Source organism: Vidua chalybeata, chromosome 5 (genome assembly GCF_026979565.1).
Source record: "Vidua chalybeata isolate OUT-0048 chromosome 5, bVidCha1 merged haplotype, whole genome shotgun sequence".
NCBI lineage: Eukaryota > Metazoa > Chordata > Aves > Passeriformes > Viduidae > Vidua > Vidua chalybeata.
Window position 1 is genome coordinate 50,811,345 of NC_071534.1, and position 13,057 is coordinate 50,824,401.

The 13,057-nt window shown below is 39.5% G+C and overlaps 1 protein-coding gene across 8 annotated transcripts in view; it reads right to left on the reverse strand.

The window, feature by feature from the left end:
- Window positions 1–13,057, reverse strand: part of CADPS2 (calcium dependent secretion activator 2) — a 281,254-nt gene that overhangs the window by 246,798 nt on the left and 21,399 nt on the right. For 3 of the 8 annotated variants that reach the window (XM_053942791.1, XM_053942790.1, XM_053942789.1), the window contains exons 1-2: window positions 8,335–8,446; window positions 6,278–6,659 (exon numbers count right to left, since the gene is read on the reverse strand). The exons of the other annotated variants lie outside the window; for them this stretch is intronic. In XM_053942791.1, the coding sequence (XP_053798766.1) occupies window positions 6,278–6,628 (351 nt within the window). In that variant the 5' untranslated portion in view covers window positions 6,629–6,659; window positions 8,335–8,446. Of the gene's footprint in view, window positions 1–6,277; window positions 6,660–8,334; window positions 8,447–13,057 lie in introns of those variants that run through there. 8 annotated transcript variants of the gene reach the window in all.

Consider the following 13,057-nt stretch of genomic DNA (forward strand, 5'->3'; position numbering starts at 1 on the left):
AAACCAACACAGAATTGCCTGTTTTACAAACTAAAATAAAGTGGTCCCCTTCACAATCCCCTTATTCCTTAGGCACTGAAAAATTATGACAAATCAGCTGATCATATTTTATTAATTAAAATTGGGAGATGCTTAAGTTCTTCCTACACCATTTCTTCCACCCCTGCCTCCCCAAAAGAAAAAAAAAACAAACAAAAAATGTTGGAGAAAAAAGTCCCCAATCTTACAGTTAAAACAAATTAAACTGTTAGATTTCAGAGTTCAACTACTGAGTCAATATAAACTCTCAAAAAGCCCCCAAAATCCAACATATACCAGCAACTGTAATAAAATTGTAAGTTCCCTAATTTTTCCCCAGGCTTTTTTGGAAAATCTCAGTTTATACCTTCCTTTTAAGACTTCATAGAAGCATTTAGGGAAGAGATATGGTGAAGGAAAAGGCAGAAAGAAAGGTACAGAAACCATACAAGAAGTACATACAGGTGAAAGAGGTGAAACAACCAGCCGTCCTTTGAAAGAACACAAAACTGAGAGCTAAAATCAGAAGATGTAGCTACAGAACACACAGTGCATCCTACAAGTAACAAACACAAATTATATAAATACGGGTCACTTCTCCCAGTTTCACATGGGGACATAGACCAGGATTCAATTAATTATTTTTAATTTCTTGACAGAGTTGGGGCATCTGCTGTTTCAATTTGTTTAGACAGGAAAAGCTTTGAAACATAGTGAGGGAGAAACAAAAAAATATCTTCATAATTTTTAAGCCTTAGTGTTTTCATCAGCACAAATAATTCTCAGTTTTATTCACCTTTGCACAGGAAAGTTTCACTGAACCCAAAATTTAAGATTTGCCATCTTCTCCCATCTTATTAACACAGCGCTTAGAAGGACTAATCTCTATTCCAGCTTCTACCCCTCATTTTATTCCTACATCAGGGTAGTATGACTATGAAAGATCCTAAAAAGTGCTTAGTGAAGAGAGACTTCCTATAGCAATTTAGGATGCTGATCAAAACACTACAGCTCCTGGGAAAAATTCAGACCCCTTAGTCACTGAAGAGACATTTCCTGAGATGGAGAAATCAGTTTTAATAGATCTGTTGTGGCGTAAAGACCTTATTTCCAAAAGCATCCTGCTTCTAGAAGACAACTTACAGATGAGAAGCTGCATAATTTCCGAGGCAAGATGTATAAGCAACACACAGAGAACAAAAAGCGATAGGCTCTTTCTTCACTGCAATAGAATGAACTGAATAATGATCATCCAGCTCCAGGATGCAGCAGGAAGAGACCACAGTTAGGAACTGGTGAAAATTCAGACTCCACCAACCAAGTGTCAAAAATCTCGGGTTTATTTCTTTGTTAACAGTTCAAAGGCTGGCAAGTTACAGTGCAACCACAGCCAAAATAAAAGGCTTGTATGATTACTATGGATATTCTCAGTTCAGTCAGAGAGAAAAAGAAAGATTTCTGCCAGGCTAAGCCTGGGAAGAAGTCTGAGAGGAATGTAAACAACCTATTACCTTGCTTTCTGTTCATAGTGTTTATAGATAAGTTCTACCACACTGACCTAAGTCCAGTGTACCAATCAGGTGAAATGTTTTTACTTTAGGACCAATGGAATTAATGTTCACGATGTTCTTTATAAAATAGAGAAGTGCTTTTGAAGAAATGCTCATTTTGCCTTCTGAATTCGTGTGAGTCATTTTGCCCATCCCTGGCTCAACAGCATCAGATTACTAATTTGATTTGAGATTAATAATAAATTCCTATCAGTATGACAAAAATAATGAAACTGAAAAAAGCAAGACAAGGCATTATGATACACATAGTGCATAATTGCCTTGCCACTTCAGAGGGAGTTGGGAAGAACCTTACACAATTTGCATCAGTTCACTCAGAGTGGCCCAGCACATAAAAATTATGATTTCCTGATCAGTGTCATACTTTCCCATTTACAGGTTTTTTTCTCACAAAGATATGCAGAGTGGGCTCTCAGAAATGGGCTTTTTTTCCCTTACATTGCTAACACAGACTATAAGTTAGTATCTTACTAAACATTATAATAACAGCAGAGCCTAGTGCTAAATCTTTTCTCATTAATCCTTTACACTGATGATTTCTACCTTTTTAGAAAAAGGATTTAATTGTCTTACTTAAAAATATCCCACACAGTCAGGAATATATGTATCAACAAGGGGCATTGCAAAATATTTTTTTAATTATTTTATTATAATAGCTTTTACACTAGATACAAATAGTATTACTCTTTCTTTTTCCTTTTTAGAGATTTACAGGACACCATTTTATATGCATGAACATGTGCTAATGGTAATATGAAAGGTTTTAATATAGTGTCTCCTGTTAGCAGATGGCCCTTTGGTGCCAGAAGTCCAGCATGTCATTGATTTTATTCTGCTGCTGAATTATCTCAGAGTCTTGTAATACAAACTGCTTAGTCAGTTATTAATTTAATTTATGTTTTGTTATTACTGAAGAAACCTCTTTGTTATTCCCCAATGCTATCACTGTCTTTTCATCAATCCCAGCTGACGGTTTTCAACATGTATCCTTCTTTCCATCAGTTCATTTTCCTTGTTTCCTATCCTTTTGGTGCTCTGGGTGGATTCAGCATCCAGCTGAGCTCCCATTTCAGCCTGTGCCCTGGCTGTCCCTTCCTCCGGCCAGCACTGGTGACCGGCTCCCTGCCAGCCCCCGGGCTCTGGGACAGGTGCCAGCCAGGCCACTCCTTTGCTCATACGCTCCAGTGCCTCCCCAGCTCGCCGTGCGGTGCGGGGCTCGTGCGCACACGGAGTGCAGGAGGGGAGTGCTGGTGTGAGACCATCCTTTGCCCCTCGCAGAGGCACCTGGCACACCGGCAGCTCTTCCAGCCCTTCTGTCAGCTGCCAAGAGCACAAAGCAAACCTCCCTGGTCTGGGAAAACAAACACCACCAACCCAAAGCTCACCATGCTAATGTTTTGCACAAAGCCGACTGTGATACATTTACTTCTAAATACAACTTATTCTAAACACTTTCAACAGTTGAACCAAAATAATTATAGTGGCTACAGAAATAAAGGCTACTTTTCAGCCATATGTAGGTCATCCAGTGTTGGAACTTAAAACTCTCAGATCCACAACACAGTTGATAGGAATGACTGGAGGGGAAGCAGCATGTAGAGTAGCCCATATGGGCAACATATGCTCCATCAGGAAACCAGTAACTTTGTGACAGCAGCAGATTATTCAGGATAAGAGATGTTTATACATGGCTCCAGGAACAAGAGTGCAGTCTAAAGATGGCAGGCAATATATCCAACTATAAAATATCCCATTAGAGTCATCTGCGGGAAGAGCACAGGTATGCTCTCCTGCTGCAATATTAAACAGCAAAATGGGCTACCATGCACAGGCACCTAGTACAGCCAAGGGGTTCCTGCATGAATTCAGTCTAGAGGCAATGCACTACAGCAACTTCAGTTAGACAAAGATTAAACAAGATTTTAAAAAAACATAGTTTAAAAAAGATAACTAAAAAAAGGCATGGCACATTTAAAAAATATTAGCCAATTAGCCAGAATTTGTGTATTACCATATACAACTTTAAGCTTCCAAGAAGGCTAAAAAGCAGAAAACTTTTAGCCACTAGCACATAAAGTGCTCAAAACCACCAGCCAAGGAAAGATCCAGTGAGCTTGGGAAAACTGACTGTCTAGGTCAGAGGAGTTACAGTAATCTTCTATTCTTCTCTTAAAAGCTGGTAAATCCTACTTGTGTCATATTTAAATACGCACAAGCTTAAAATAGAAAAAAAATAAAAGTCAGTTTTCACAAATTCTTCAGGACCTTAAAAAAAAAAAAAAAAAGGAAAGCAGGGTAACACCATTAGTGTCTGTCCGAGTTCAGATAGGAACTAATTAAAAAAACAAAGCAAAAAAATGCTAGCAGGCAAAAAAATGTTAATGTGAGCTACTGCAACAGCCAAAGCTGTTTGTCATCTCTAGGTAAAGACTAGTGACTATTAAATCCAAATGTGAATTATAAATTTTGAGTCTGCCACCAGTTTTCATTTGATGTGCAGAAAGGTGTGCAGAAGCCGCCTCACTTCCTACGTGTGATAATCACTGTAAGTAAGAGAGATATTTATTTCTGAATTCTCTTCAGAGCTCAGCTTGAAGCCACATGTAAACCTACAACTTTTGACTGTAAAATGGGTGACTAACAGCTGCATCCCACAAGATAATAACACAAAAAAAAATCTTTAACAGTTCTGAAAGCGTCTAAAACCCAAAAGGCACAGCTACAGTGTTTGAATGAGCTGTGTTGCTTTGAGCAGATAAAATAACATTTTTTTTCTGTATTCTGCTTTGACTAGACATTTAAAGTTTTTCATGGAAGCCTATGATTTTTTATGAGCAAAAATTAAAACTGAAGTTAGACTCTTTGGGGCAAGGAGAATCAGAAGATATTCTAAAGTAGCAATTTATTATTTCTATCATATTTCTCAATTGCCTGAATTGAAAGACTATCAACAGTATGAGAAACTCATGATCTCTCAGTTTGCAGATGATTCCCCAGAGACAGAAGACAGTGTGTGATCATCTTCTTTTCTTACACTTCTATTTTGTCTCCTCTTTTTCCCCTTTACATCTCTTGTAAAACCACATGCTTCACAGCAGAGTTCCTGTAGTGTATATTGTAACATATTTTATAATGTACACTATTTTAACTATTCAGAGCTACACTCTTTGCCATTTCATTCATTTCTATATAGATACACTTTTACTGTATGTGTCAAACCTATGTACATTGCTGAGGTGACTCCACAGGTGCACATAAATGAACACAACAGTCATTTCCCCCCTCCTTTGCTTATTCCTACAAACTGCACTTGAGGGGTGACCATCTAGCTCAGTTCCAATCTAAGTGTTAATGAAAAAGCTGTATACTGCATGTATATATTCACTATTTCACAGACCTCTGTTCTCTGTTTTACAGACCAGAGAGGATGTAGGTTAATTATCCCATAAAACTCTTGCATGCCAGTAAAAGAGATTCTCGGTTTGAACTTCAGGGTATGCAATGGATGCATTATGGAAGAAAAGTGTATCAGAGAATCAGCACAACGCTATCAATTTCTTTTCCTTTCCCCTCACATATCTCAGCAGTAAGCAGTTATAAACCCTTAAAGGAAAGTGCTACCTAATTATGTCTTTATCGGCATTTCTTTATATTCTAGCTGCACAAAAGACCAAAGTCATAATTTAAATGCAAATTAATGAAGATAAGCCAAATACTCAGAATTTTTAAGAAAATCCATTCTCTAATGAAAGAGAACCAGAAAAGAAGTTTAAATATTAAGAAGCATAGGATAATTAACTTTGTTTTCAAACAAACAGATCTCAATTCAGAATGATGTAGTATTCCACTTTTTGACAAGAAATTGTGATTTCAAGTCATCAGTTAATTACACAGCAACTTGTCTGGCAATAAAATCCCTGTGACAGAAATCTTAAAGCTCAAAGACAATTTCAAATGACAATTTCCCTCCACAGATTCAAGAGCATATGTTATGTCAAGACATAGATTTCTGAGTTTATAAATTTCTGGAAGAGCTTTCAGGAATTCAAACACATCCTACATTGTACAAAGTTTCTAGGCACAGCATTTTAATTTGAACTAGAAAGGTAGGACAAAACATAGAATATATTGATGTTGAACTGGTCAAAAAAAAGAACTCAGTTAAATTCGTATGTAGAAAGCCTCTGATCCACTCCAGTAAAGCAAAATAAGGCAAGTCATTGATGGGAAATGAAGACAAGTGTTTAAATTGGTACGTTTAAATGTGTTATTAGACTTCTTTAGATTGCAGAAAGATTTGTATACTTTTACAAGCACTGTAGAAAAAGAAATTGTAACAGGGCAAATGCATTGAAAAAAAACATTTCATGACAAACTAGGAGCACAAGAATCATTATTAACAAGATACTACTTTTTTTCAGTAAATGTGGCCTAAGTTTCTACAACAAAAAGTCCAAAAGACTCTGGTCCTGTCAGCATTGAATAGTAGCAGGCTCCATCTTCTTTATACCCTCACATGAAATGTCTTTGAATACATATTATATATAAAACATATATTTATGCTGGCAGCTGAACCATCAGCTTAGGCCCCCTTCCAGACAGTGCAGACCAGCAGGCATAGCACAATCTGCTCACCCTAATGCAAATTCTAGAGATGAGACCCTGCAGCCCTGGAACGCCTGCCTTACCTCTGCTGACGATGGAAAGTGACCTTCAAGACACAGCCAGACATTTCCACTAGCCAGGCTCTTCTCAGGGGTGCCAAGCAACAGGACAAGAGGCAATGAGCAGAAACTGAGGCACAGGAAGCTCCACCTGAACATGAAGAAGAACTTCTGTACTGTGCAGTGACTGAGCACTGGAACAGGTTGCCCAGAGGGGTTGTGGAGTCTCTCTCCCTGGAGATATTTAAGAACTGTCTGGACACAATCCTGTGCCGTGTGCTCTGCGATGACCAGGGACGGTCCACTGTGGTCCCTTCCAGCTTGAGCCATTCTGTGATTCTGTGGCTCTGTGATGAATTCCACTTGTTCTGACATATAGGGTCACGTTCCCTCATCCTTGCCATAACTACTAAAAAAATGAAAATAAAATAAATCTATTCTTTTAGAAGCAAATGTAATTTGTACATTTAAAAAATCCTCCTGCTCACAAACTATCAGAAACATATTAAAAACTATTTCACTCAAAGAGGTCATTAAAAATGGCCATACTCTAAGTCTGACTCAAAGTAAGTATGGCCATACTGTAAGACTCAAATAAAGTCTTACCCAAACTATAAAGAGTACTTTTACCCATACACTTAAAAAGGGTACAACTGAAATTAGCGCATTCAAAAAGGAATCTGATATCATTTGCATCAGTAAGCAATAATGGAAATATGATTCAACTCCCAATTTAGAAAGACAAACCTAATTTAAAAGGGTTTTTTTGGTTAAAATTCATCAACAATTTTAACTTAATGTCAAGTTGAACTACTGTATGAAACTGGACGCTACTCAGTTTTTAGCTGTAGGCTACTAGTGTATTTCTAACTGCATTTCTTTGCCTTCTTAATTCTTCCTGAAGAAATTTTACCTTGTCTGAGGCTTCTCACAGATAATTTTTTCTTTTTTTTTTTTGTATTTCAAGTGATTACCTACACTAGAAAAGTCAATGTGACTTCTCCAGCAATAAGAACTCTATAAACTCAGTTCATGCATCTATGCATTCACTAGCAGTTAAAGCCCAAAAGCTTCTGAGTAGCAGTAAGGGGTTACTAGAAGGGGTTACTGCTGGAAAGTACTAAGTCCTGTTCTTCCACATCACATGAATTCTTAAGTCCTCTCTACTAGGCACATAGATACAGTAACTACAGTTTAACTTGTCAAAAGTTGTTGGCATTTGTAGGACTTGTGGTTTTATTCTACAAACCTAAAGCATCAGGACTCAATAATATGAAGTAAGTTACAATAATTCCTAAGATTTGTATTGTTTCAGAACAAGATCTCTCAGTGCTAAAAAGTGACCTATTAAGAGACAATGAAACTGACTTTAGAGCAAAATTACGTGTACTACAGTATAGCTTTTCTTTCAAGCCTATCAACAGTCTCAAAGTCAACCGGACTATTCAAGTAACAGTGTAAAACACTTATTCCATCCATTCCTTGTCAGCATTTCAGCATGATTTTCATCAAAGGAATTTAATTCCTCTTTTGTGCAGAAAATGATAAGAATATTTGGAAATGTGAACAGAATTATGCTCACATGCAAATATTTCCTGTATGCTTGAACAACAAACTATTGGATACACCTAGATGTTTGTCTCTGCTATTCTGAACAATAAAAAACTGTCTTGAAACCCAGAAATACAGCCTAGTTGCCAATATACCTCATGACAGTCATGGGATGTAGGACTTCATGCTGCCTGCAACCTTGTAAAAGTACCACTGAGGATAGCTCTCCATCTTTCCCTGATTCCCACACATCTCAAGTGTTGAGCTCTCTCCTACCTGCTGCAGTCCAAAGAGCCAGCCTTCTTCACACAATCTTATCTATTAGCTCTCAATGCCAGCTCAAAACTAAACATTTCGTCAAGTGCATCAGGTGGGGGTGGAAAGAACAGTAAAAGCAAGTATTTCTGCTGTGCAATAAAATGCAAAACTTTTGCAAAGAGGTCTGGTCCCCTGTTCTTCCTTCCCTGGCACATTAAAAGCTAGGAGGGATGAAAGTCAATCTCTGATCTTCAACAGTGGTATAGGGTCACCTTTAGCGACAGGGTGCATCAACACAGCTCTTATTTCCTTCCTGGAACAGATCAAAGCTACAGTGGACAGAAACCTCTATATTCATGGGTTTTTTGTCTCCTTCAAGTAATAGATAAAGCCTGAGAGAGACAAAAAGAGAAAATAAATAAGCCTCCCTTGACACTTCCAACTAAAACAGCTCTTTCATGTTCCAGACTTAAAATTACATCCAGTTTGGGCCTGAATACATGTGGCAAAAATACTGCAACATTAAAAAAACCCACCAATGCCACTGGTGTGCAAAGGGAGTAGAGGCTGCTTAACACCTCTGAGAGTCCACCCTCACACATAGGGAGGCCAAGTTTGACTTTCCTTCCCTCTCGTTTTTTAAAGACGAATTGCAGGGAACAGCAATAATCACCATGAACCAGTAACATTTAATACAAGGGGGTTTAAGTGACTCCCACATCTTTTATCACTAGAGAGAACAAAAATGAAATATTTGTAAAGTCAAATGTTTTTCCCCCCCTGCATTACTTAAACCAATTGTTTTGTTTTAAATAAAAAGGAGCATTATGACAATGGACTGTGCAGCTCTTGATTCAAGACTATTCCTTCTCTGGCTGCTATGGCAGATAAAAAGAGCATAACATCCAGTCCACCTAGACCTAAAAAAAAAAGAAAAATCAGTTAATTATATCTTTTTCAAAAGTAAAGGGGCATGGAAGACTGATTTAAATGTTACCAGGAGAAAGTAATCAAGATTATTATTCTACTAGAAAATATCCCAAATGCATAAAGAACAAAACCCACAAATAAAGAAGCAATCACTGTGTTGTGCAAACACACAGATCACTTCTAAATAAATCTCGCTCATCCTATGCATGATTTAACATAGATGCTTTGCTTGGGTAAGCAAGATTGACAGCACTCAACTGGAAACCCCTAAAACGGATCATACAGTACAAATTTCAGTTTTAGGCTGTAACTTTGTTTTTATGCGCCTACAGTGATCTCCCCTTTCACCACAGCCCACCCCACTGCCCCACAATCCCAGGCAATGACCATGGTGACCAGTACAGGCGTGTAACTTGAAAAAGGTCCTGGAAATACTTCTGTAGGCCAAGGATTTGAAAGTATGATGAAAGAACGTTCCCTGTGTCCAGAAAAGGTATTTTGCCATCTGCATAGAACCAACCTCTTGTTTTAGACAAGTTACTGCACAGGGTGTACATTGCCCAGGCACGGACCGTGAGAGGGTGCAGGGGTGGTCTCTCTGAGGGAGGCCAGGGCTGCCCTGGGACAGACACAGCCAGCGTCACAGACAGCTCCAACCCACCCTCCACAGAGCACGGCTGAACCCCTCAGGCACTGTGACAGCACCTCTGGGAAAAGACACTTGAGAAAGGGCAAAACGTTGCCCAGCAGTAAGGAGGGAGGAAAAAAGTGTGAGAACCAGTCCCATGACACTCAGGTAAGAGAAGCGCAGGAGGTGCTTCAGGCCCCAAGCAGAGACACCACAGTGCAGCAGGTTTTGCCCCAACAGCCCATGCAGACCACTCTGGAGCATGTGGTATTTTCTGAAGGACTGCAGAGCCTGGGGAAGACCCATGCTTGGACCAGGGAAAAGTGTGAGGAGGAAAGAGCAGCAGAGAGAAGCTGTGCTGCACTGATCACAGCCCCCATTATCCTTCCCACTGTGCCACTCAGGGTGGGGTGGGAAGAGGTAAATAAGCTGGAAATAAAGAAGTGGTAACAAGCCTGGGAAAAAGATGAGGTGCAATGGGAGTGGAAGACATCCTAGTTTTGACCACTGTTTCTCACCATCCAACTCTTGAGATTAAATTAATTCTGATCACGTCAAGTCTGTTTTGCCTGCGATGGCAACTGTTAAATGTCTACCTCGACACACGAACTTTTCCATCTTATTTTCTTCTCTTGTCCTATTAAGGAAGGGAATGAGAGAGCAGCTGGTTGTATGTTTGGCAGCTGGCCAAGGTCAACCCAGCAGAGCTACAAACTAATTTCAGTCTAGTCAATCAAGTCTTCTGCAGCTGTTTACTCTGAAAAACCTTCAGAAACTAAAACCTCCCTCTGCAGCCAAAACTCCACAAGGTGCTGGCTTGCCCTCTGACACAGCTAACAAGCAAACAGAGGTTACAAAAGAAAACTACAGACAGCCATGCTGCCTTTGCGAGTGCAGTCATGCCATGTGTTTCCCCCCAAATCAATGAGACCACTCTACCCACCTTAGGGTATCACAGAATCGTAGAATAGTTTGGGTTGGAAGTAACTTTAAAGATCATCTAGTTCCAACCCCCTGCCATGGGCAGTGAACTTTTCACTAAACCAGTTTACTCAAAGCCCCTGCTGACCAGGTCTTGAACACCTCCAGGGATGGGAAGTTCCAAAACTTCTCTGGGCAATCTGTTCAAGTGCCTCATCAACCTCACAGTGAAGAATTTCTTCCTAATGTCTGATGTAAACCTACTGTCCTTCAGCTTAACGTCACTCCCCCTTGTACTATCACTACCTGCCCTTGTAAAAAGTCCCTCTCCAGCCTCCCTGTAAGCACCCTTTAGACACTAGATATGCAAAGACGGTAAAACAGAAGGTAATTTGATGAATGATGAAAGAGAGTGAGAGGGTGGTGAACAGTTGGAAGATGACAACTGAGAAAAACAGGAAACTAGAGCTGGGTCAGGTTGCACAAGGCTGGGACAGGACCTGGAGGTAGCACAGGAAAATAGAAAGAGGCCAGTGCAAGGAGACAGGACTTACAGGAGAGCTCCATTACAAGATGACTTTTGATAGAAAAGAAAAATTAGTTAGGAAAATGAGCAAGACCTGGGTGGAAAAGCCCTCACAAGTCAATTTGGTGAAATAAGTAGGGCTGCTGCCAGTGTGATGACTGCCCTATGGCATATCCTTCAACATGTCCAGGAAAAGTAGCAAGGCTGCCCACCATGGCTAAACCAAAGTCAAATCCCAGCCTGTGCTCACTGGCAGCAAATTCCTCCCTCCCAGGCACATGGGCAGTTAGGATGATTTGCATAGTGCTCTTATTACTGTTAAATCCCCTCTGACAGGGAGTGACCAGGCAAGGGGCAGAAAAAGGGCCCAGTAGGTGATGGAGCAGCCCCAGAGCATGGCAGCCTGGCTGATGCCTCCCCCAGCACTGCCACCAGCTGCAACGCACAGCACACAGTGCTCCTGCATGGCACTGCATGGAGGGCACCAGCCATGTCTGCCAGAAATGCCCTCTTCTTAGCTGCAACCCTGCCTGAAACTTCTCATCTGCTTTTTCACTGGCATTCAGGTCTGATACAAGCCTGAACTTTAAGAAATATTTAGTTCTTCCTCCACCAAGTTTCCTACACCATCTGAAGTGCTTTAGACCAATATATTACAAGAAGTAATTATTTGAAAGATTACATCTCAATAATACTTTTGTTTATCCCTCTGAAACAGTTAATTCTTTTCATCCCCTATCAAAGTGAACTCTGATAGCTAAGAGTTTGCAGAGTGGACTACTAGGCAGCTCGCTGAAAGCATCTCTACCCTGAAGAAACAAGCAGCTACACAGAAGGGAGAAGGAGCTCTTACGGATTCTCAAGTGCCAGGTCTGAAGGATGCTAAACTTGAACACAGACTTGCAGTAAACAAAACAGAAATCAATACAAATGCTACATTATGCCCATGGCACTCTTGTTCACACTTGTAAGAATCTTCTCTTAAGTAACTGCATCTCTGTGCTGAAGTTCACATTCCAGCTAAACAGAAGCCAACAAAAGGCTCCAAAGAAACCAAGCAGGAAGAGTTTTTAAACCTAAAACCAAAATTGCTTTTCCTCATAGTCAAGACAATTTAGGATAAAATACTAAACAAAACAACCTTTGGCCAAAAAGATCTGTAGGTAGCATCAGGGTTTTGTTTTGGTTTTTAAACAAAAAAGCCATATGATGACCCATGAATATGGTTTAAGACTATACAAATGTAGGCTTAAAGTTTTGACTTTTTTGTTTTATTTTTTAAAGAAAAGCTTTATACTTTGGCTCCAAAATAAGCTTATCAAGCTGACTAATTTGCAACAATAGTCATAAAGAAAGAAACACAAAGGGATTAAAAAAAAAAAAAACACAACATAAACCCCTACCTGTGTAATATAAATGATAAAAGCTTCATGAGCTCAGGAACACTTAGATTCTACAATGGAAGACAGTCTTCTAGCAACACAGGAAGGAGTTAGTCAAGAGCTCAATACTAAAACTTCCCAGAGCCTTTCTGACCAGAAATTTCAGCACCAGAATTGTGCATAGCTATTACAGTGTCCCATGGGTGACACAAGAGAGCGCAGCTCCCAGAGAAAAGAGAAATTGTTAACACCATGGCAACACAAAGATAACAGAACACAACTGGCCATTGAAGGAGTTACCAGAAGCATGAATAATACTGAACGTATATTCCATTATTTTTTGGTCTTGCAGATTTAGCTCCCAATCTCTAAAGGCATCACATTACTTAACTTTGTATTTTAATTTTCATGTTGTTTAGATATTTCTTACATACCTTAAGCCACATTCATTAAATAATTCACATTTACAGATATGCCGTTCTCAACAGTTTGAAACTTCTTGGTATTCCAAGCCAGTTTTACAAGCTGAAAACAAAATAAGCAAAACCCACCCAAAACGAGTGGCTTTAATGACAATTCTGCTCTAATGTTACTAACATACAGAAGTC